At 44.5% G+C, this 25145-nt stretch overlaps 1 protein-coding gene and 1 pseudogene across 1 annotated transcript in view; one reads left to right on the plus strand and one right to left on the minus strand.

Moving 5' to 3' along the window:
- Window positions 1–25145, minus strand: part of C8H8orf76 (chromosome 8 C8orf76 homolog) — a 56775-nt gene that overhangs the window by 2152 nt on the left and 29478 nt on the right. Inside the window, exons 3-7 of the mRNA XM_005564023.4 lie at window positions 19916–20160; window positions 16302–16397; window positions 14717–14860; window positions 7420–7877; window positions 4018–4150 (exon numbers count right to left, since the gene is read on the minus strand). Of these exons, the coding sequence (XP_005564080.2) occupies window positions 4018–4150; window positions 7420–7877; window positions 14717–14860; window positions 16302–16397; window positions 19916–20032 (948 nt within the window). The 5' untranslated portion in view covers window positions 20033–20160. The remainder of the gene's footprint in view (window positions 1–4017; window positions 4151–7419; window positions 7878–14716; window positions 14861–16301; window positions 16398–19915; window positions 20161–25145) is intronic.
- Window positions 13733–14208, plus strand: LOC102138689 (ubiquitin-ribosomal protein eL40 fusion protein-like; annotated as a pseudogene).

Below are 25145 nucleotides of genomic sequence, written 5' to 3' on the forward strand. Positions count from 1 at the left end.
CAAAACAGTCAGCCACATAAACATTTTAAACTTCCATATGCCAAAAAAGAATCATAAACTTCAGAAAATATAGTAACATATAGAAAGATACTTAAGTGTAATATAGAGATAACTCTTAAAATTGCTACGAAAAACAGAAAGAATAATGAAGCAAAAGCAAGACTAGGCATTTGACATGATACAAATGGTCGATAAACATATGAAAGAATTGTTCAACTTAATAGTAAATAAATAAACATTAATGCTAAAAATATTACATTTTAACCTACCAAGCTACCAATTTTTAAAGTAATATTAAGTTAAATTATGCAAAATAGATGATTTAAGAGGCCAAATGATTGATTTCACATGGGCCAATCTAATAGTCAAGATCAGCGTAGAAAAAACAGTGCTTTCACATATTGCTGGAGGATACATAAATTGAACTAACCTTTCTAAATGAGAATTTGGAAAGGTGCTTTTTGGAAATGACAATTTGGAAATGTGCTTTACGTCTTTAAAATACTCATATATTTAAATCCAGTGATTCTATTTCTAATAATCTGTTCCAAAAGGTACAAATGCACACATTAATTTTCTTGCAAGGATTTATTAAACTAGGTACTGAGTATTTGTTAAATGTTCAACACAGGGAACTAAGTAAATTATAGTTTGTCCAAAAACTGACTACTATCCAGTCATTAAAAATTGTGTACTCAAATATAATATTTAGGATATAGGGTCATACCCACGTCACAATGTTAGGTAAATATCACAAAATAGAAAATAAAATGTACAGTTTGGCAGTTCCTAAAAAAGTTAAAGCTAATATATGACCCAGTAATTACCTTCCTAGGTATATACCCAAAATAATTAAAAACAGAGACTTAGCTGGGTGCAGTGGCTCACGCCTGTAATCCCAGCACTTTGGGAGGCCGAGGCAGGCAGACCACTTGAGATCAGGAGTTCGAGACCAGCCTGGCCAATATGGTGAAAGCCTGTCTCTACTAAAAATATAAAAGTTAGCTGGGCATGGTGGCACACACCTGTAGCCCCAGCTACTTGGAAGGTTGAGATAGGAGAATTGCTTGAACCTGGGAAGCAGAGGCTGCAGTGAGCCGAGATAGTGCCACTGCACTCCTGCCTGGGTGACAGAGCAAGACTCCGTCTCAAACAAAACAAACAAACAAAAAACAGAGACTCAAACATACTTATATGCTAATGTTCACAGCAGCATTATTCACAATATCCAAAAGGTAGAAACAACTCAAGTATCCATCAACAGATGAGTGGATAAATAAAATGAGATATGTACATACATATGAATATTATTTAGCCATAAGAAGGTATGAAGTTTTGATAAATGCTATAATATGGATAAACCTTGAAAACATTATGCTAAGTGAAATAAAGCAGATACAAAAGGACACATATGGTATGATTCCACTTATTTGAAATATCTAGAATAGATAAATTCATAGAGCAAAATAGTAGATTAGAGGTTCTAGCAGGTAGAGAGAGAAGGGAATAGGGAGTTATTGCTTAATGGGTAGAGTTTGTTTGGGGTGATGAAAATTTTTGGAAATAGTGGTCAAAGTGGCACAACACTGTATATGTACTTCATTCCATTGAATTGTACATTCAAAAATGATTAAGATGTCAAATTTAAGTTACGTATTTTATCAGAGTAAAAAAGAGGGAGAAGAGCAGTTGTTATAGAATAAAAAACACACATGAGACAAAAGCACCACATACAATATTTAGACTTTGTTTGGATCCTAATTCAAATACAAGAATTATAAACAGGAAAAAAAAAAAAGCATATGATCAAAGAATATTTAAGGATATGGGGTTATGTTATCACAAGTCAACTAAAATTAAAAGCACAAAATAAAGCCCGCATGGTGGCTCACACCTGTAATTCTAGCACTTAGGGAGGCCAAGGTGGAATGATCATTTGAGGCCAGGAGTTTGGGACCAGACTGGGCAACATAGTGAGACCCTGACTCTACAAAAAATTTTAAAACTAGCTGGACATGGTGGTGGGTGCCTGTAATCCTATGAACTTGGGAGGCTGAGGTGATAGGACCACTTGAGCCCAGGAATTTCAGGCTGCAGTGAGCTAAGATTATGCACTGCAGCCCAGCCTGAGTGACAGAATGAGACCTTATCTTTAAAAAAATAAAAACAAGCACAAAACAAAATGTACATTATAATCCTAATTACAATCCTAACGAGGGCCCAGACATTTTCTATCTTTTTAAAAAGCTCCACTGGTATATCACATGCATTGTCCACATAGGAAACTACTCTTCCACCCAACCAACAGATTTATCGAGCATGGTGAAGAATACAAAGATGCTCAAAACATACTATTACTTATAAGGAACCTAACACCTAGATGAAAACATAAGACACATTCTCATGTCTTTTTAGGGCCCAAAGAGCTATCTATTCAAGTAATCACTATCTGAGCTCAGAGGAAGGAGAAATTACAACAGAACAGAGTATTCCAGAAAAGCTTCCTGGAGGATGTAGAACTTGGGGGAAGTAAAAGACTGACCAGAAGTGTTTTTCTTGTGTTTTGTTTTTTGAGGCGGAGTCTCCTTCTGTTGCCCAGGCTGTAGTGCAGTGGCACAATCTCAGTTCACTGCAACCTCCACCTCCCGGGTTCAAGCGATTCTTCCACCTCAGCCTCCTGAGTAGCTGGGATTACAGGTGCCTGCCACCACGCCTGGCTAGTTTTTTGTATTTTTAGTAGAGATGGGGTTTCACCATGTTGACCAAGTGATCCACCCACCTTGGCCTCCCAAAGTGATGGGATTACAGGAAGTGTTTTGATGAGTAGTTCCATTTTAGACATTTTGCACTTGAAGTGACAGAAGAGTAATCAATAATTATCCCAAGTTAACCACCTATAGGCAATTAATCTGACGTGAGACACATGTCCCAGAGATGAGACTGGAGATAAAGACTGGAGAGGAATCAACCCAGAGGTGACAATGGAACCTAGGGATGTGGTGATGATTTCTGTGAGAGAAAAGTAGAAAACAGAGAGGCCAAGGGAATCCTTAGTATGCCATTACTTAAGCTACAGAAGAAACCAGCTGAGTCCCAAGAGGCAGAGGAACGTTAAGAAACACAGGAGAAAAACAGACTAGCATAGCCTCTCAGAAGTAAAAGGAAGAGATGTGGCATGGTGGCCCAGGCCTGTAATCCCAGCACTTTGGGAGGCTGAGGTGGGTAGACTGCTTGAGGCCAGGAGTTCAAGACGGACTGGCCAACATGGTGAACCCTGTCTCTACTAAAAATACAAAAATTAGCAGGGCATGGTGGTGTACACCTGTGACCCCAGCTACTTGGGAGGCTGAGACATGAGAATCACTTGAACCCAAGAGGTACAGGTTGCAGTGAGCTGAGATCGTGCCACTGCATTCCAGCCTGGGTGACAGAGCAAGACTCTGACTCAAAAAAAAAAAAGCCAAGGAAGGTTTAAATGTTAGTTTAAAAAAACTGACCTTTGAATTTCTATGCAACCATCAAAGTAGTAACAGGGTGGAGCAGAGATAAAATGGACTTACAGCTGGCAAACACAAGCTCCAGACCTGCTCTGCCACTGAAAATCTGACCAGAAGGAAAGTCACAAGCTCTCTGAGCCTCAATTCTAGCTCTACTCATCTTCACAAGCTGTTATGATGAATGGAGGAAAAAAAATAGAACTGCTGCACAAATGTAAGCATTCATTCATTCGTTTATTCAGCACTGAAACAATTATTGGGCATTGATGATGTTCAGACAGGCAGGTGCTAACAAGCGCTGACAAGTGCATGAAACACAGCCCCTGCCGTCCCACACGCTGCAGGGGAATGCCGATCAAGAGGCCGCCTTGGTGATTGCTGAGTGATCAAAAGGCACACAAAGGAGGGAGACAAGTCCTTCAGTAGATGAGATTTCACCCTGCTTTTTAAAAAATGCTATCAGAACCAGGGAAAATATCTATGATGCCTCGTTTCACATAAACCCGAGGGATACACTCACCTCAGCTATCAACAGCAAAGTGTCTTCTTTGAAGCTGAACCCTTTCATTTTATCTTCAATTTCCTGCTGAGTCCTTAAGTTCCTCTCCAAAGCAAACGATGTTTGCTGAGGTTGGGTAAACTGAAGCAGAAGCCTGAAAAACCGAAAAGTCCCAATGCGTGGCGAAAAGTCCCAGCACTTCCAGATAAAGGAAAGCCGTGAGGAAACGTTCAGAGAGCCCAGGTATTGAGTTGGCTGCGAGCCCCACCAGGTTAAAAAGCAGGTACCCACCCTCACTAGAACTATCATTTCAATCCCTAAAGCTTCCGACTCGGAATCAATTGCCCAACTTTACATTGGAGATTCATCTTTTCTAAAAGATAAAGACTAAAACTGCTCAAAGAAATCTTTAGAGGGCAACACGTGAAAAGAGCTTCCGGCCTCAAAAGAGCCTCCTGTGGAAGTCAAGGGATTGAAAGGATGAGTAATTTGGAGTGAAAGGAACAAGCCTCCCAATCAGACTCCTCTCACACAGGCCCTCTGGATTTGCTCCTTTGAAGTCAGTGTTCTGTGACCCTTCCATCTCGCTGACCCCACAGCAACTTGACCGCAAGGACTAATTAGATTCACTAGCACACTTCAATTACCCCAAGCAGGGCCAAATCTTTGATGACCCTCTGACAACCACTCTGCGATACCTTACCACTGACTTCCCCGTCATGATCATAGCTGGTCTCCTCTCTCATTTAACTTCCTCCTGTCTTCCTCATTTGGTTCCTTCTGGGGTTTTTTTTGTTTTTTTTAAATAAATAATATGCAGATCTTCCCCATTTTCTCACTGGTACCTACTGCAATGCCCAGAAGCACTCGGCTCTCCATACTGCGGAACGTGCCCGACACTATGCTAGGCATTGAGAGATACTGATGAGCAAAACACATTTGAGGCCTCATGGAATGGAAGGAGGGAGACAGCACATAAGCATTTCAGGTAGTGACAAGTGCTAGGCAAAAAACCCAAGACAGGGTGGACACAGTGTCCTCTTCAGATGCGGCAGTGTAGGCAGGAAGGCTTTCCTGAGATACCAGGCAAGCTACGAGCTACCTGACGAGGAACCAGTGGGAGAACATCTGGGGGCGAGGGCTTGGCCAGGGAGAAGGGGGCTCTGACACAGGAAAAAACTTGACGTGCTTGAAAATCATTAAGATCACTGTGGCTGGAACACAGTCAGAGAGAAAAATGTGTAGGAAATGAGGTGGGGAAAAACAGGCAGGGCCAATTCAAATCAGACCTTGCAGGCCGTGGCAAGAAACGTGGAACTGATGTAAGTGCAATGGGAAGCCACCGGGGCGTTTCAGAAAGGAGCCTGACCTGACTCACAGGTCAAACGATCATCTGCCTGCTTCAGTCTGACCTGCTGACATCACCTACCCGGCCTCGGGAAGCATTCACCTTTGTGATCCCTTTGATGTAACTTGCTTTCCGCCCTCTGGATATCCTCCAGGCACCTGAGTCTCGGTACTTCAAGCCTAAAATCATTGCCTTCCACCCCAGTTCGGCTCTGCTCATCTTCCCAGGTGTCCTATCTCAGCGAAAGGCACCACCATCCACCTGTGCGTCCACGAGAGACTGCAGAGACTCTTCCATTCTCCCACCCTCATCCTTCCCACGCACTCCGCTGGTCACCACGTCCTGTCTATCATGCAGTGATATCCATTTCTTTTTTTTATTACCACTGCACCAGCCTAGGTCAGGCCCTCATCATCTTCCACTAATTAGTCCACAACCTCTAGTCCTTAGCTCCTCCTTCTAATCCAGCATCACAGTCACCAGAGCTCTCTAAATCACAGGTTTTGGCCAGGCGCGGTGGCTCACACATGTAATCCCAGCACTTTGGGAAGCCGAGGCAGGTGGATCACCTGAGGTCAGGAGTTCGAGACCAGCCTGGCCAACACAGTGAAACCCCGTCTCTACTAAAAATACAAAAATTAGCCAGGTGTAGTGGTACACAGCTGTAATTCCAGCTACTCAGGAGGCTGAGGCAGGAGAGCTGCTTGAACCTGGAGACAGAGGTTGCAGTGAGCTGAGATCGCGCCACTGCACTCCAGCCTGGGCAATAAGAGCAAAACTCCATCTCAAAAAAATAATAATAAAATAAAATTTGCCAAATAGATACCACTTCTCAGTAAGCCTATTAATACTTCTTGAATCCTCCTGAGTTGAAAAATCTGTACATTCTTTGGTACCATTTGAAACATGAGAGAATCTGCTTCTTCTCTCATCATTTATAGAACTGGTCAAGTGTATTCTCCCCACCCTTCCCTCAAACTCTTATACTTTAAGGATGAAAAGTACTTGGTATCCCTAGATACAAACCATGGGAATTCTCTAGAGAATGAATTAAGCATCATCTACTCCCATTATCAGCAATGCAAACACAAGAGCTGATTTTCTTCTTTAGATTTCTGTGGAACATATAAACAGAAAATTCCTTCTTTAAAATATCTCCTCTCCCTTTTTCAGTGTTTTATACATTTTTATTTTCCTAATTTTTAATGTTTTCTAATCTTAACAAACATTCCATCTTGGGCAATGACACAGGTTATATTGCTTTTTGTTTCTGAGACAGAGTCTCACTCTGTTGCCCAGGCTGGAGTGCTGTGGTGTGATCTCAGCTCACTGCAGCCTTGGCCTCCCAGGCTCAAGCAATCTTTCCATCTCAGCCTCCCGAGTAACTGGGACTACAGGCATGCACCACCATGCCTGGTTACTTTTTTTTTTTTTTTTTTTTTTGAGACAGAGTCTTGCCCTTTCGCCAGGTTGGAACGCAGTGGTGCAATCTCAGTTCACTGCAACCTCCGCCTCGCGGGTTCAGCGATTCCCCTGCCTCAGCCTCCTGAGTAGCTGGGATTACAGGCCCGCGCCACCACACCCAGCTAATTTTTTGTATTTTAGTAGAGACAGGGTTTCACCATGTTGGCCAGGCTGGTCTCGATCTCCTGACCTTGTGATCTGCCCACCTCGCCCTCCCAAAGTGCTGGGATTACAGTCGTGAGCCACTGCGCCTAGCCCGCATAGTTAACTTTTAAAAAAAATTTTTTTTGTAGAAATGGGATTTTACCATGTTGCTCAGGCTGGTCTCAAATTCCTGAGCTCAAATGATCCACCTGCCTCAGCCTCCCAAAATGCTGGGATTACAGGCATGTGCTACCACACCCAGCCACCATAGGTTTTATTCTTAAACAAATGTAGTTTTGTTTCCAAGTATTACGTATTGGAATGACAAACGTTCAACACAACCATAGGAAAAATTCAAAAATATATACCAAACGTCTAGCCTAGAACTTTTTGAAGCTTAAAATTAGAAAATAAAGCCTTTACTCTGAGCTCATTGCCAAGTGTTGCTTAAGCGACTCTCAGCTTACCTGGTTCGTATAAAAGAGGCACATGCTTTCAGCTGAGTCTCTGTCAACACTGTTTCTCTCTTTTCTGCCATACAGTTTTGGATATTTGTAATAGCTTTCTCATTTTTCTGGCTATTGCTGCTATTTGCTTCCACAGGAAATAAAGAGCTCTCAGGCAAGGTTTCAGGAAAACTCAAAAGACAGTCTTTTCCTGCGTGTGGAAAGGAGGATTTGATAGTTTTGTCACTTGAGGTGAAACTCTGCTGTTTCTGAGATGACGCAAGTGCTGCTGAAAGAGCTGGCCCCAGACTCAGGTAAGCCTCGGCCAATCTGCCCCAGTTCCAAGGATTAAAAGGATGCAAAGAAATCAGTTTCTGTAGGCAGAAAATTGTTTTCTCCAAGTTCTGCAGACTTGAAAAAATAGCAAGCTGGAGGTAGAGTACCGTGGTTAAATGGTCTGTGTTGGTTGCTTTATTTTCCTAAGGAGAAAAAAAAAGGTTAAAAAGTTTAAACTTCAAAGCATTTTCCATATAAAATGAGAATGCCTAAAAACCCAAGTTGTATATGTTATAAATCAGAAGTATCTTTCAGTAGCTATACGAGTGACCTAAATATATTTCAATACACTTCATGTTTGAAACCATAAACCTAGAGAGATACATGCTATCTAGAGAAATAGTCGCCAGCCATTCTCAAACATCCTAATGTCATAATAACTTAACAATTCATATGATGGTGGCCTGCCAGAAGTTCGGCATCAAAAACATAAATATCCATTTATGTCCAATTTTTATTATAATCTTTAGTGTCTTCAGCCAGATATCTGAAAGACCCAGCCACTTTTCTTAGATCCTGGCCTAATGATTCCACTGTAATATTCAAGGCTTTCTAAAAATTCAAATGGTAATTTCCTTGAGGATTTGAACAAACTCCACTTCCAAATTTTATTTGGCTTAGACATTTTAAACAGGATAGCCCTGAAGCTCTCCATGCTTCATGACGCATTCTAATTGAATCCAAATGCCTTCCCTGGTAACCATTACCAAGGTCAATTATTTTTGGCCAAAAGGGGTTGCTTAGTTTCCTTCTGATCAGAAAATCCTTTTCAAATCTCCTTAACCAGAGCCACCATCTCTTGCCTAACCTGCCATATGGCAAATGTCCTCTGGGTTAGTAAAGACAGGTCTGCTTTTTGTAAGTTAAAGTTTGCAGAGAGCAGATGGCAGACTCAAATTACCTTCAAGTTGATGTGAGGTCTAAGGAAAGCCTGGCCTGCGAGCATCCAGATCAGGCTCCCTCATAGAACCACACTGAGCATGAAACAGGAGCAAAACTACCTGGTATACGGCCCCGGAAACTATACACCAGCAAGTGAAGGCCTGTGGGCAGCTCTAAATATTCCCACACTGAGTGAAGAGATAGGAGATAAAGCCCCATACAACTGACGTGGTGACACTGTACCTTCCCAAAGACAGAACACATCTCGTTTTATTGTTACTACTGTTTAGCATCTGTCCTTCCCAACAGACCATTTAGCTCCATAAGAGCTTTTGTTCAATGCAAATTCCTAGTATAGAGCACAGTTCCTCGGCCATCACAGATGTTAAATCACGTTTGAGTAATGACTTTTCTAAAGTCAAATCATGTCTTTTATTTATAAGGAAAACAACATGTATAGACTACATCTGTAACAAATGCTACCCTTCTTCTGTAATCAGTCTATAGGGCTTTATATTGTTCAGAAACATTTTTTTTTTTTTTTTTTTTGAGACAGAGTTCTGCTCTCATCGCCCAGGCTGGAGTGCAATGGTGCGATCTCGGCTCACTGCAACCTCTTCCTCCCAGGTTCAAGCAATCCTCCTGCCTCAGTCTCTGGAGTAGCTGGGATGATGGGCAGCTGCCACCACACCGGCTAATTTTTGCATAAAGTAGAGATGGAGTTTTGCCATGTTGGCCAGGCTGGTCTCGAACTCCCGACCTCAAGTGATCCATCCACCTCGGTCTCTGAAAGTGCTGGGGTTATAGGCACGAACCACTGTGCCCGGCCTCAAAAACATTTTGATATTGAGAAAGCAAGCGTATGTTAAGGTGGAGGCTGTTACTCACAAACTATGACTCTGATGACAGGGTTTTGTTTGTCTGTCTGAGATGAAGTCTTGTTCTTTCGCCCAGGCTGGAGTGCAGTGGTGTGATCTTGACTCACTGCAACCTCCACCTCCCAGGTTCAAGCAGTCCTCCCACCTCAGCCTCCCAAGTAGCTGGGACTACAGGCGCCCACCAACAGGCCCAGCGAGTTTTTTAAAATTGTCATTAGGGATGGGGTTTTACCACGTTGGCCAGGCTGGTCTCAACCTCTGGACCTCTGCCCACCTCAGCCTCCCAAAGTGCTGGGAATATAGGCGTAAGCCACCGTGCCCTGTCAATGGTATGGTTTTGAGAGCTGGATTAGTAAACTCCTTTCTTAAAATTAAATTATATTTAGGCTGGGCACGGTGGCTCACGCCTGTAATCCCAGCACTTTGGGAGGCTAAGGCGGGCGGATCACGAGGTCAGGAGATCGAGACCATCCTGGCTAACATGGTGAAACCCCATCTCTACTAAAAATACAAAAAATTAGCCAGGTGTGGTGGCGGGCACCTGTAGTCCCAGCTACTTGGGAGGCTGAAGCAGGAGAATGGCGTGAACCCAGGAGGCGGAGCCTGCAGTGAGCTGAGATCGCGCCACTGCATTCCAGCCTTGGCGACAGAGCGAGACTCCATCTCAAAAAAATAATAATAACAATAATAATATATATATACACACATACACACACACATATACATACATACATACATACATACATATATTTAAATGAGTTTGAGTGATTTTTCCAGAATACTGCAACTCCTGTAACAATAACATGATGATGACAGTTAACATTTACTGAGTGCTTACCCAGTGGCAGGCACTATTCTAAGTGTTTTCCTCATTTAATCCTCCTGACAATTCTTTAAAGTAGATTCAGTAATTTTCCTTATGTTATAGATAAGGCAACTGGGTCACAGAGAGGTTAGATAACTTGCCTGGCATAATATGGCTGGTAAGCAGGAGAGCTATAGTCAGTTATACTAAAAGTCAAGGAATAAAAGGTACTTAAGAAGAGGTGATATGGCCGGGCAAGGTGGCTCACGCCTGTAATCCTAGCACTTTGGGAAGTTGAGGTGGGCAGATCACTTGAGGTCAGGAGTTTGAGACCAGCCTGGCCAACATAGTGAAACTCCGCCTCTATTAAAAATACAAAAAAGGCCGGGCACAGTGGCTCATGCCTATAATCCTAGTACTTTGGGAGGCTGAGGCGGGTGGACTGCCTGAGTTCAGGACTTCAAGACCAGCCTGGGCAATATGGTGAAACCCCGTCTCTACTAAAATAAAAAAAAATTAGGCAGGCATGGTAGTGGGCACCTGTAATCCCAGCTACTTGGGAGGCTGAGACAGGAGAATCGCTTGAACCCAGGAGGCAGAGGTTGCAGTGAGCCGAGATCACGTCATTGCACTCCAGCCTGGCTGACAATGGGAGACTCCATCTAAAAAAACAACCAAAAAAAATTACCTGGGCATGGTGACACGTGCCTGTAATCCCAGCTACTTGGGAGCCTGAGACAGGAGAACTGCTTGAACCTAGGAGGCAGAGGCTGCAGTGAGCCAAGATCGCACCACTGCACTCCAGCCTGGGCAACAGAGCAAGACTCCATCTCAGAAAGGAAAAAAAGAGCTGATATATATACGTGCGCTGGTAAACCCACCAGACACTACATGAGCACTGCATGTACACGATGTATTGTTTGTCTCCTTAGCATCGAACCCAGAACCAGGAAAACAGGACTGAAATGTTTGTTGAGTGCTGAGTGGATAAATGAAAAGGAGTCATTTACTACCAGAAAGCCATTTTCTTACCACAGTTACCACGTAAGCATACCAACCACTATAAGAAAATGTTCTAATTATTTAAGAAATAAGTCCTATTATAAATCTTATCCAAAAATCATGAAAAGAGGTGAATGAATTTCAGCAGAAATTGTGAACAGAAAATGTTTGTATCTTGATGGGCACCTTGGGACTGTCTATTTTGTTCAATGTTACATACTGTGACAGGTCCCCTACAGAATGTGAAAAGACAGTAACTACTGTCACAAAAAACAGATATGGGTCAGAGCTAATAACAAAAGGCAAGGGTCCTCACGTAGAGAAGAAATTTAAAACAAAACAAAACAAAACACAGCTTACCAGGAAATGAGAATGCCATGCAGACAGGCAGGGTCCACTGAGATTGTTATGCCCAGACCGTTTGTTCCCCAAAGAAGAACACCAGAGACCAGTGTCCCGGCAGTTGGGGTCAGAGTCAGCTGCTGCCTGGATCGCGAACGCGCTCTGGCAGCTCAGATAGCAATTTAAATCAGAAGAGAGCCAGGGGACGTCTCCCACCGGTCTCCGCTGGCCATCCTACAGCGCGTCCGCCAGGACTGTGCCAGCTCCAGTTTCAGACCTCGCGAGTCACAGATTCAGATTTAGAACAGACACACAGACACAGACAGACAAACGGAGACGAGCCAGCTCACCTATCAGTAGATCGATCCTAGCAGATCCGTTGACGAGGGGTCTGGTGGGCTTGGGGAATCCCGGACGAGCCCCCAGATGTTATGCCCAGACCGTTTGTTCCCCAAAGAAGACCACCAGAGACCAGTGTCAAAGCCAAGCGGCAAGGATCTTCACTACAAGTTCGAACTTGGTCCCTCCATTCCACAGTATACAAGAGGGCAAGAGGGCCCCGAACAATGCGAACGTTTGCTTTTTATAGCCCGAAAGTTGCAGGGGAACAAAGAAATTCTTTTGGCTCCCGTGCTTTCAGTAACCTTGAACGGCTGTCTCCTTATCGGAGATTTTCCAGGTGGTGTTTGTACTGGGCTCAGGGAGTTTGAGAGATATATGGCGGTATGTGGTGGGATGGGAGGATGGGATGTGTTTGTATTAGGCTCAGGGAGTTTTGAGCCCGGGGCTGAGGAATGTGCCCAGCTCCTTTTCAAGATCATGTGCAAAGCCCACAGAAAGGGGCGAACCCCATGAGCCCACTTTCCACCCGACAGTCCTGCCAACTAGATTGCTGGGACACCTGATGCACAGTTCTGAAAGTCCAGGATTCTCTGACTGGTGTTTCTCCTGCCTAGTAACCATCCCCAGCACCAAAGACCTGGCATCGGCTGATTGGCAACAGATCCTTCTCTGAGCCACCAAAACAGACTCCCTAAGCTAGAAGGAACCAGAGATGACTCAACCCCTGCCACGAATCCAGCTGCCACTACCTTCAACGATCAAGGCAAAGAGGAGGAAGCACAACAGTGACGTGCAAGAAAGCGGAGAGAGGAGGACAGTAATGAAGGCTAGAGAGAGGCACCAGAAAGGCCAAGAGCACTGTTAATTTGCAGACTGGGGAGACTAGAAATGAACACAATTAAATCCCATCAAGTTAACTGCTCATGCAAACGCTTCCTGTTCAAGTGATATATCTTTCAGCTTAAGCATTAACCCCCAATTAGTAGAGAACAGAAAAGAAACAACAAAACACAGCTGTTTCCCTTGTTCTTAGAACAATTACTGCCAAAGTTTCCTTGCAAGAGGCGGAGGTCCTATGCTGTGAAGCCCTAAGCAAGCAAAGGTTAGGGATTTCTCTTAGTTAATGAGACGGCAGATGTCAGCTCAATTGTGTGCATATGTTAGGTTGATCGCTGGGCGGTACATCCACAGAGCTCAAAATCAGTGCCATAGTGTCTCCTTAATTCCCTCCGAGGAAGAAAACTAGTCCATTTAGACTAATTCCCATATAAAATTTACACAAAAATCAATACAAATAATGCCTTAACCTAGAAACAAAAGCAATAGAATCTAGAATTGGAAAGCACGGCCTTTCTTTATCCCTTAAAAAAAAAATTCCGCTTCAGAATGTGTGGAAAAAGGCAATAAAACTTTTTTTAAAGAAAAAAAATGCCGATTGCAGTGGCTCACACCTATAATCCCAGCACTTTGGGAGGCCGAGGCGGGCGGATCACAATGTCAGGAGTTCGAGACCAGCCTAACATGGTGAAACCCCTTCTCTACTAAAAATACAAAAATTAGCTAGGTGTGGTGGCGGGTGCCTGTAATCACAGCTACTCAGGAGGCTGAGGCAGGAGAATTGCCTTAACCAGGAGGCGGAGGTTGTGGTGAGCCAAGATCGCGCCACTGCACTCCAGCCTGGGCAACAGAGTGAGGCTCTGCCTCAAAAAAATCAATAAAAAAGAAAGAAAGAAAATTCGCTCTTTTTCTTCAGTGAGGCTGCCAAGCTCCAGACGTGGAGATGCAGACCTTTGTGAAGACCCTCACAGGCAAGACCTTTGAGATCGAGCCCAGTGACACCACTGAGAATGTCAACGCCAAAATTCAAGACAAGGAGGGCATCCCACCTGACCAGCAGCATCTGATACTTGCGGGCAAACAGCTGGAGGATGGCTGCACTCTCTCAGACTACAACATCCAGAAAGAGTCCACTCTGCACATGGTGCTGCGCCTGCAAGGTGGCATTACTGAGCCTTCCCTCCGCCAGTTCGCCCAGAAATACAACCGCAACAACATGATCTGCCGCAAGTGCTGTGCCCGCCTGCACCCCGCTGTGCTGTCAACTGCCACAAGAAGGGCGGCCAAACCAACAACCTGTGCCCCAAGAAGAAGGCCAAAGAAGGCTCTTCTTTCCCCCAAACAGCAGCCTCCTGCCCAGGCCCCATGGCCCTGGGGCCTCAATAAAGTGTCCCTTTTGTTGATTGGGGAAAAGAAAAAAGAAAAAAAAATTCTGCAAATTTCACTTAAAAATAAAAAGGACTATTAAGTGTGGCTTGGTATGAGTATTTAGTCATTTTTGTGGGGGGGACCTTTTTTGTGCTTAGAAAAATATATGTTCATTGTAGAAATTTTGGAGAACAAAGTCTAAAAACAATCTAATGAAGAAAACAGATCACTCATAGTCCTTCCACACTGAATGTTACTCCTAACAAGAGAAAAACCTCTGCAAAGGAGATTTTCAGGCAATAAAGAATTTTGAGAATGACACAAGAAAAGTATTACAAGAAAATGATTATGCCTAGGTTCTAAGTTGGTCATCATAATAAAATTCTCACACCCCTGACAATTTTCTTCTGCTTATCCAAACCCATAGATTTTGCTACTAGCAAGAAGTTTGTTTTGTTTTCAAAAAATACACCATTCGACCACCCTTATAGAAATATGTGTGAAAATCAGCAATAAAATCACTCACCAAGTTTGCAGCAATCTCCAGTGCTTCCATATGCCTACCCAGGTGAGCCAGACACCGAGCCTGACCTTCCTGGACATCCCTTTTCATGGCAAAATTGGTTGGTGACAATTTTTCAGAGATACTGGAATACTCCTGCAGTGCTTTCTGGAAATTATTTGTTAAATAAAGGAATGAAAGGAGGAAAACACAACAGAAAAAAGGATTCAGAATAGGGGTGATTTTTTCCGTAGGTGGAAAGTAATGTTATAACTGACCAATGAATTAAATGAATATTTAAATGAATTAAAGAAGATTTCAGCATTCTAGTGATATGGTTTGGCTGTGTCCCCACCCAAATCTCATCTTAAATTGCAGCTCCCATAACCCCCGCATGTCATGGGAGGGACCTGGTGGGAGGTAACTGAATCATGGGGTGGGTTTTTCCCATGCTCTTCTCATGGTAGTTAGTAAGTCTCAAGATACCTGATGGTTTTATGAAAGGCAGTTCCCCTGCACATGCTCTCTTTGCCTGCTGCCATGTAAGACATGACTTTGCTCCTCCTTCACCTTCTGCCATGATTGTGAGGCCTCCTCAGCCATGTGGAACTGTGAGTGCATTAAACCTCTTTTTTTTTTTTTTTTTTTTTTAATAAATTATCTACTCTTGGGTATTTCTTCACAGTAGAATGAAAATGGACTAATACATCTAGTCAATCCTATTTTCCTAAAAGGTAGAGAAGGAATGGCTAGAGAAAATAATCACTACTACTATGGAAAGAATCATGACATAGTAGAAAGAATATTCTGAGACCAAATATACCAGGCTTTGAATTCTGGTTTTGCCACTAACTTACTTTATAACCTCTTCATGAGCAAAATAAAAACAGGATTCTCATGAAGATGAAATGAGATACATGTGTAACGCAATCTAACATCTAGTTGTTAGTTCTTCCTTTTTCCTACACATCTTGGGGTGATTTGCTCCTGTGGCACAGTGAAATATCTGTGCTAGAGGGTCCTAAGTAATGAGGAGATACAAAACCTTGGGGAATAAACCTACAAGGACCCCAAATAGATCCTTTTGTTGGAGTTACAGGAAACAAACAAATCATACAGAGCCAAGCAGAAAAGGACAGAAACTTGGGCACCTCAGATTACAAACACACATCACAAAAGGTTAAATTCATCTTCATAAACACCACACTAACTTGGCACACTGTTATTTGCATATGCCATAATCGATAAAACAAGAGCCCACGTCAAGTACCGCCATCTTCTTTTTTTTTTTTTTTGAGACGGAGTCTTGCTCTGTCGCCCAGGCTGGGGTGCAGTGGCCAGATCTCAGCTCACTGCAAGCTCCCCCTCCCGGGTTTACGCCATTCTCCTGCCTCAGCCTCCCGAGTAGCTGGGACTACAGGCGCCCGCCACCTCGCCCGGCTAGTTTTTTGTACTTTTTAGTAGAGACGGGGTTTCACCGTGTTAGCCAGGATGGTCTCGATCTCCTGACCTCGTGATCCGCCCGTCTCGGCCTCCCAAAGTGCTGGGATTACAGGCGTGAGCCACCGCGCCCGGCCAGCACTGCCATCTTCTGTATGTGGAATTCTACCTGATACTCTTGTCGTCTGTAGGCCAGGTCTCCTTTGAATTTCTTGAGAGTCAGCACTTCAACATCATCACTGCTTTCTGTTTCTTCATAAAACCACTTGAAATCATGAAAACAGTCTATTAGAGAGTGAAGCTATGCTTTTCCACCTCATATCAGAAGCAATTTCCCATAATATAATTGATTAAACCTCAAAGACTTCTTCAAGACGAGACTCAGGAGAAACACACTGACAAAGAACGTAATTAGGGCTCCATTTTTATTAAAATGATCACAAGCTGCTCAGGTGCAGTGGCTTACACCTGCAATCCTAGCACTTTGGGAGGCCCAGGTGGGTAGGCTGCTTGATGCCAGGAGTCTGACACCAGTCTGGGCAACATAGCGAGAGAAAGACCCTATGTCTACAAAATATTTAAAAATTAGCTGGGCAGGCCAGGCACAGTGGCTCACACCTATAATCCTAGCACTTTTGGAGGGCAAGGCTGGTGGATAGCTTAAGCCCAGGAGATCAAGACCAGCGTGGACATGGCAAAACCCTGTCTCTACTGCAAATACAAAAATTAGCTAGGCGTGGTGGCATGCACTTGTAATCCCAGCTACTTGGGAGGCTGAGGCAGGAGAATTGCTTGAACTCAGGAAGTGGAGGTTGCGGTGAGCAGAGATCATCCCACTGCACCCCAGCTTGGGCGACAGAGCAAGACTGTCTCAAAAAAAAAAAAAAAAAAATTAGCTGGGCATGGTGGCATGCACCTGTAGTCCCAGCTGCTCAGGAAGCTGAGGTGGGAGGATTGCTTGAGCCCAGGAGTCTAAGACCAGCCTGGGCAACAGAGGGAGACCTCATTTCTACAAAAAAAAAAAAAAAAAAAAAGGAGGAGCTGGATGTGGGATGTGGTTACTTGGGAGGCTGAGGTGGGAGAACTGCTTGGGAGTCTGGGACTCGGAGACTATGGTAAGCTGTGTTCAGGTCACAGCACTCCAGCCAGGGCAACAGAGTGAGACCCTGTCTCAACTAAAAATATATTTAATAAGTAAAAAAAAAAATTATCACAGGTAATAAGCGCAACAATAATATGATACCTCTCTAGAAAAGCAGCACACAACTGTATGATTTTATCTACAGCATTTTCAATACATAGGGCTGTGGTGCCTGGGAACCTACATTTATCTAGCATAGTTCACACTAGTTCTTTACTTTATTTATGTATTTATTTTTTTGAGAGAGTCTCACCCTGTTGCCCAGGCTGGAGTGCAGTGGTACGATCTCAGCTCAACTTCTACTTCCTGGGTTCAAGCAATTCTCATGCCTGGGCCTCCCAAGTAGCTGGTATTACAGGTGCGTGCCACCACACCCAGTTAATTTTTGTTTTTTTTTTTTTTTTTTGTAGAGATAGGGTTTCACCATGTTGGCCAGGTTGGTTTCGAACTCGTGAGCACAAGTGATCCTCCTGCCTCAGCCCACCTTGGCCTTCCAAAGTGTGTGAGCCACCGCATCCAGGCCACATTGGTTCTTTAAAATGAGACATGCTCTCTTGTAGAGAAATTTTAGTGTGACTGGAATAGGGATTGACAATTCTTTACTCAAAGGACATAGAAAAGAAGAATTATAGATATGGTGCAATTATGAAAATGTCATAATGGCAAAAAACTATAATTTCAGCAAAGGAGACAGAAATTAAGGCTAGACGGAGGCTCCAATGCAACAAAATACCAAAAACCTGTAGGAGAGAAGTCTGAGGAAATGCCCATCTGGGATACTTTATTTGCTTTTCTTTTTTTTTTTTTTTTGAGACGGAGTCTCGCTCTGTCACCCAGGTTGGAGTGCAGCGGCCCCATCTCAGCTCACTGCAAGCTCCGCCTCCCGGGTTTACACCATTCTCCTGCCTCAGCCTCCCTAGTAGCTGGGACTACAGGCACCCGCCACCTCGCCCGGCTAGTTTTTTGTATTTTTTAGTAGAGACGGGGTTTCACCGTGTTAGCCAGGATGGTCTCGGCCTCCCAAAGTGCTGGGATTACAGGCTTGAGCCACCGCGCCCGGCCTTTATTTGCTTTTCTACTGATTTAAATCCTATGGATAAAAAGGAAAGTGAGACTGAGATTGTTTGACTATTGAATAAATAATATACGGAAAGGCAGTGGCTTACACCTATAATCCCAGCACTCTGGGAGGCCAAGGTGGGCAGATCACTTGAGGTTAGGAGTTCAAGACCAGCCTGGCTAACAACAGTAGAGAAACCCTGTCTCTACTAAAAATACAAAATTAGGCCAGCATGGTGGCATACGTCTGTAATCCCAGCTAGTTCCGAGGCTGAGGCAGGAGAATCGCTTGAACCCGGGAGGCGGAGGCTGCGGTGAGCCGAGATCGCGCCATTGCACTCCAGCCTGGGCGACAAACTCCACCTCAAAAAAAAAAAAAAGAAAAAAAAAAGAAAAAAATCACTTGACTTTAGAATTTGTGTTAAATTCTATGCACCTGTACAGCACATCAGACCTGACAAAAGTATTTTCATATACATCGTCTCATTTCACTCTCACAATAACTCTGTGAGGCAGCATGTATTATTTTTCTGAAGGGACAAATAAGGAGCTGACACCTTCAAGGCAAGTGGTAAAGCCAATATTGGAATTCAAGAGTCCTATCTCATAACCAGTTTTTTAATGTTCTGCCACGTGGTTTCCAAGCCCATTCCCTGTTTTGAGTCCACGTGATCCAGGGCTGAGGGTAACTTTGAAAGATCGTTATGTGATAAGGAGAAAATGTAACCGAAATAACCAAAAACATAATTCGGTAATTATCGAGGGCCTGGCATCTTGTCAGTACAATTGTGAGGAACGAATGAGACAATATATGCGAAGGAACCCACCACTGTGCCCGGAACACTTCCGTATTTTCCATAAACATTAGTTTTGACTGATGAGCTATTTACACTCATGAAAGAATAGGAAGTAATACTGTACTAATTCAAAAATATTCGCGGAGTCCCTATTATGAATAAAAACTGTTAGGCACTGCCAAGGGCATCAAGAACCCATGCTGGTGCGATCATTTAGCACTCCGGGTCTCAGGACTGCATGAGAATACTGACAAGTGCTTTAAGTAGAAGCTAAATAGAGGGAAGGGAGCCAAAGACAAAAATATATGGCTGGAAGACGAAATCGGAAAAGACTTTCTGGAGGAGGTGACATTTAAGATGTGCCTTGAAAAACGAATATAACAGCGCGGGGTTGGTACGGGGAGGGGGAGCTCGCTGAAGAGGGAGGGGCGAGTGGGTTTGCCGGACGTCACCGTTTTTGGGGGCCTGACCGCCCGGCTGTAGGAGTAGTGAAGGCAAATGGAAGGTACCGGAGATTTCAGGGCAGGGGCGTGAGTCCAGCCGGCAACAGCCAGGCCGGCCAAATGCCAGTTGGGAGTCAAGCTGCTGACAACGAGGGGATTCTCGCCCATGGACCCGGAATGGGGCCTGGGAAGTCCGCTTCCCAGTGTAGGGTGAGGGACGGCGGGGGAGGCGGTGGGCGCTGGAGCTGGCCAGGGTTTGCGTTCGCGCGGGCGGACGGGCCGGGGACCCCCGGAGGGCGAGGCCTGGGGTGCGGGATGAGTCAAAGAGGCCCCAGCTTCTCACCTGCGGCTCGCAGAGCTTGGCGCAGTAGGACGCGGGCGGTCCTGACCGCCGCTTCGGCCTCTCCTCGAACACAGAGTCCTCGAACTCGCCGCCGAACAACCAGCACCCGGTATCCATCGCGCGCCCGCGGCCGGGGCAACGAGGAGGCGGGGCCCGCCGGAAAAGGCGGGGCTTCCACGGCCCAGAGCGCGGCAGGCTGGGACTTGTAGTCTTCGAGGGCGACGCGGGGATGTGGCCGCTGCTGGCTGGGAGTAGTGGTTGAGCTGAGATGATTATCTGACCCACTAACTGACCGAACCCCAGGACGGAGGTTTTGACTTCTTGTCAGGAGATGGACAGAACGATCCTTACCGGCACGCCTCAAAAAGCACGCTGGCCCCAGAGTAGCTGTTTAAAACTCGCAGGTACCTTTTTAAAAATTAAAATAAAGGCCGGGCGCGGTGGCTCACGCCTGTAATCCCAGCACTTTGGGAGGCCAAGGTGGGCGGATCACCTGAGGTCGGGAGTTCGAGACCAGCCTGATCAACATGGAGTAACCCAGTCTCTACTGAAAACACAAAAAGTAGCCGGGCATGGTGGCGCGTGCCTGTAATCCCAGCCACTTGGGAGGCTGAGGCAAAGAGAATCGCTTGAACCCGGGAGGCAGAGATTGCGGTGAGCCGAGATCGCATCATTGCACTCCAGCCTGGGCAACAAGAGTGAAACTCCGTCTCAAAATAAAAAATAAAATAAAATAAAACAATTTTGAGACAGGGTCTCACTCTCACCCAGGTTGGAGTGCAATGGCGAGATCATGGCTCACTGCAGCCTCGAACTCCCGGGCTCAACCGATCATCCCGCCTCAGTCCCCTAAGTAGCTGGGGCTACAGGCGCGTGCCACCACGCCTGGCTAACTTTTGTATTTTTTGTGGAGACTGGGTTTCATTACGTTGCCCAGGCTGGTCTTGAACTCCTGATCTAAAGCGATCCGCCCACCTCGTCCTCCCAAAGTGCTGGGATTACAGGAGTGAGCCACTGCGCCCGGTGCAAGTACCAATTTTTAACCACTGTGCATTCCTGGCACTGTGTTAAGCACATTTTCTCTTTTCGGCTAACGACCACCTTGTGAAAGCCACAGTGATTCCCATTTTGCAAATCCTATTTTGAAGATATTGGAGTTTGGAGAGGTTAAGTAACTTGTTAAGTTTCAGTCATTACGTGGCTGAAAGTTGGGAAATACAGAAATGAGTTCGTACTGTCCGTGCTTCCGGACAAGAGACACTACCACCAATAACAAAAGACCGGAGTCATTCATGCATTTATGAAAGAAAAAACACAGAAATATACCGTGGGAGGCTAGATCAGGGAGCATTCATTCGACCCTGGAGAACACCAAATCTCAAAATTCTAAGACTAACATTTACTACAATTTACTACAATTCTTACACTTTTGACTCTAGAAAGCAGAGATTGTTGACAAAATATTGGCCAGTATCGTACAGCACAATATTGTGCCATATTACACGGTAGGTAATAAACATACAGGTTTTCCCTATTTTTTTCCTATTCCTCTTCACTCTCAACAGTTTCTCTTACACTATTTATGTCTTTCAGAGTTCTTTTTTAAAATTTTATTTTGTTTGTTTATTTCTGAGACAGGGCCTCGTTCTGTCGCCCAGGCCAGAGTGCAGAAGCGCGATTTCGACTCACTACATCCTCAACCTCCTGGGCTCAAGCCATCCTCCCACCTCAGCCTCCCGCGGGCCACCACACCCAGCTATCTTTTTGTATTTTCAGTAGAGAGGGGTTCCTTCATGTTGACCAGGTTCATCCTTCTTTCTTCAACCCAACTTTTTCCTCCACAAACTCACCTAATCCACTCCCCTAGGTGTCAGAATCCATCTCTCTGCTAATTATTGCCAAAATCTAGAACCAGCTCATTTATCCAGCAGCCTGGGGTGGGAGGCTCCACCTGAACAGCCTCCAGGTATTAGCTACTGATGAATTAATTCATCAAGATCCGTTTAAAACATTTTTCTGGCCGGGAGTGGTGGCTCACGCCTGTAATCCTAGCACTTTGGGAGGCTGAGGCCGGCGGATCACCTGAGGTCGGGAGTTCGAGACCAGCCTGGCAAACATGGAGAAACCCCTTCTCTACTAAAAATACAAAATTAGCAGGGTGTGGTGGCGCATTCCTGTAATCCCAGCTACTTCGGAGGCTGAGGCAGGAGAATCCCTTGAACTCGGCAGGTGGAGATTGCGGTGAGCCGAGATCACACCATTGCACTCCAGCCTGGGCAACCAGAGCGAAACTCCGTCTCAAATAAAAAGAAAAAAAAAAAAAAAAAACATATTTCTGCTGAAACAGGAAGTGTTAGGGTGCTTACGGATAAAAGGTAGTTCTTTGCCCTTTAGACTCAGGATTCCTGGGCTCGGGTGTTTCCAGCCTTTTTACCACTAATGACTCTTTCAGTTTCTCCCTGAAAGTTGTGGAGGATTTCTGTATAAAACTGCATTTATTAACTAATAATTATTTTATTTTTCCTTTAAAAAATAGAATCCAGATCCTATATAACAGCCAATCCAAACTTCTACCCAGCCTAAGTCTACCAGCATTGCCTCACTGTACATTAGAATTCCACTTGAAAGCAAAGCAGCAGCTGTTAGGGCCCTGGGAAGCCTGAAGAAAGGTAAAATATGATTAGCATCGGACCTCAGGCAATAATGAAAACTTCAAAGACTCCTATCACTACTGAGGACCCGGGGTCTGGGACCCCAAGTTACACACCTCTGCCTCATTTGATAGAGAGGCGCTAGGGTAATGTCATTTTAAAAAAGTAAACCAATAAAATAGAAGGGCATTATATGCTCTGTAACTGTTAAATCCACCTCATACACTAAGGAAATGCCAAGTGTTAGGCAGTGTTAGGAAACTAGAATTCTGCAAGTATCTAAAATTGTGTGGTTGCAATTAAAACCTGTTTCTGTAGACTTTTATCTATAAAAATCTGATTTTTGATTGAGGTGACTGAGTTCCCTATCACAAGGTAACCACCACCTCCTCCAGGCAGCCATCCTTCTTTCCTGTAATTCTTCCATGCTTCTATCTATCCACGGTGGCATTTAGCACTCTGTGTGGACTGTTGGAGGTTAGAGGTGGTGTCTTTTTCAATCTTGTCAACTCAGCCCCCAGTCAGGGATTAGCTCAGACCACTGCAATAAATGTGTTTGATTTATGGAGATCCAAATCCTGTTGAATGGATGGGTGAATGGGTAAATAAAAGAAAGGAGCTGGGAAAGGTGGCTCATGCCTGTAATCCCAGCACTTTTTGGGAGGCTGAGGCGGGCAAATCACCTGAGATAGGGAGTTCAAGACCAGTGTGACCAACATGGAGAAACCTTGTCTCTACTAAAAATACAAAATTAGCCAGGCGTGGTGGCACATGCCTGTAATCCCAGCTTCTTGGGAGGCTTAGGCAGATAATCACTTGAACCCGGGAGGAGGTTGTGGTGAGCTGAGATCGCACCATTGCACTCCAGCCTAGGCAACAAGAGCGAAACGTCGTCTCAAAAAAAGAGAGAGCGAGAACCAGGAAATGGCAAAAGGAGCAGAGGAGCACTTCTCAGTTCTAAGTCAGAAGTTCATGTCCTATCTACAAGTAGGGGAGGGAAAGAACCAACATTTATTGAGCATCTATAATGAGGTCATGCTATGGGCACCCTATTATTTTTATTTATTCTCATAATCTGAGTTTAGATGTTATTATTCCCATTTTTACAGATAAGGAAATATTAATAGGATCTGAGCGGTAACTTGTCCAAAGTCCCAGGTAGTGAGTAGATCAGTTCAAAGTCAACTTTATTTGACATGTTGTTAAATATCCCCCGAAAACAAAATGGCAGAGCTTCATGAAGATGTGGAGAACCATGTCTGTCACTGGCTGGTTCTGCCTGCCCCGTATTCTAGCGCCTTAGGTACTCTCATTTCTTCTGTGTGTCTAGGCAGAGTGACTTCTCTGCCTTGTTTGTACACATCCCAAACACGGCCTCTCCAGCTTGGGCTTACCACAGAGCTACATTAATTAAAACAATGTGGTACTGGCATAAGGATAGAAATATCAACCAATGGAACAGAACTAAGAGTTCAGAGGTAAACCTTCACACATTTATAGCCAATTGGTTTTTGACAAGGGTCCCAAGTCCATTCAATGGGGGAAAGAATAATTGCTTCAACAGATGATGCTGGGACAACTGGATTACCACATGCAAAAGAATGAAGTTGGACCCCTGCCTCACACCATATTAAGAAATTAACTCAAAATGGATTAATGACCTAAATATAAGAGCTAAAATCATAAAACCCTTAGAAGAAAATTATTCATGACCTTGAATTTGGTAATTTTTTTTTTTTCTGAGACAGAGTCTCAGTTTATCACCCAGGCTGGAGTGCAGTGGTGATCTCAGCTCACTGCAACCTCCACCTCCTGGGTTCAAGTGATTCTCCTGCCTTAGCCTACTGAGTAGCTGGGATTACGGGAGTGTGCCATCACATCCAGCTAATTTTTTTATATTTGAAGAGATGGGGTTTTGTCATGTTGGCCAGGCTGGTCTTGAACTCCTGACCTCAGGTGATCCACCTGCCTTGGCCTCCCAAAGCGTTGGGACTATAGGTATGAGCCACTGCGCCCAGCCTGGTAATAGATTCTTAGATATGACACCAAAAGCACACAAGCAACAACAACAAAAATAGATAAACTGGGCTCCAGAAAACTTAAAACTTTTTGTGTATCAAAGGACATTATCAAGAAAATGAAAATACAGCCTATAGAATGAGAAAAATAGTTAATTCTCATTATTCAGTTATTACATTCTATAAAGTCACACTGAATTAGCAAATCCTGAATACATGCTCCGAGGGTTAGGGTCCTGCGAGCCTCTGGTCACAATATATATCAAACAATCAAAACATCACCATGTTTTGTATTTTTCTGTTTAAAGACCCCCTTTTTTTTTGAGACAGAGTCTCACTCTGTTGCCCAAGGTGGAGTGCAGTGGCTTGATCTTGGCTCACTGAAAGCTCTGCCTCCCAGTTTCTCGCCATTCTCCTGCCTCAGCCTCCCCAGTAGCTAGGACTACAGGTGCCCACTACCACGCCCAGCTAATTTTTTTGTAACTTTTTAGTAGAGATGGGGTTTCACCGTGTTAGCCAGGATGGTCTCGATCTCCTGACCTCGTGATCCACCAGCCTCGG

Source organism: Macaca fascicularis, chromosome 8, assembly GCF_037993035.2.
Source record: "Macaca fascicularis isolate 582-1 chromosome 8, T2T-MFA8v1.1".
NCBI classification, from domain to species: Eukaryota; Metazoa; Chordata; class Mammalia; order Primates; family Cercopithecidae; genus Macaca; species Macaca fascicularis.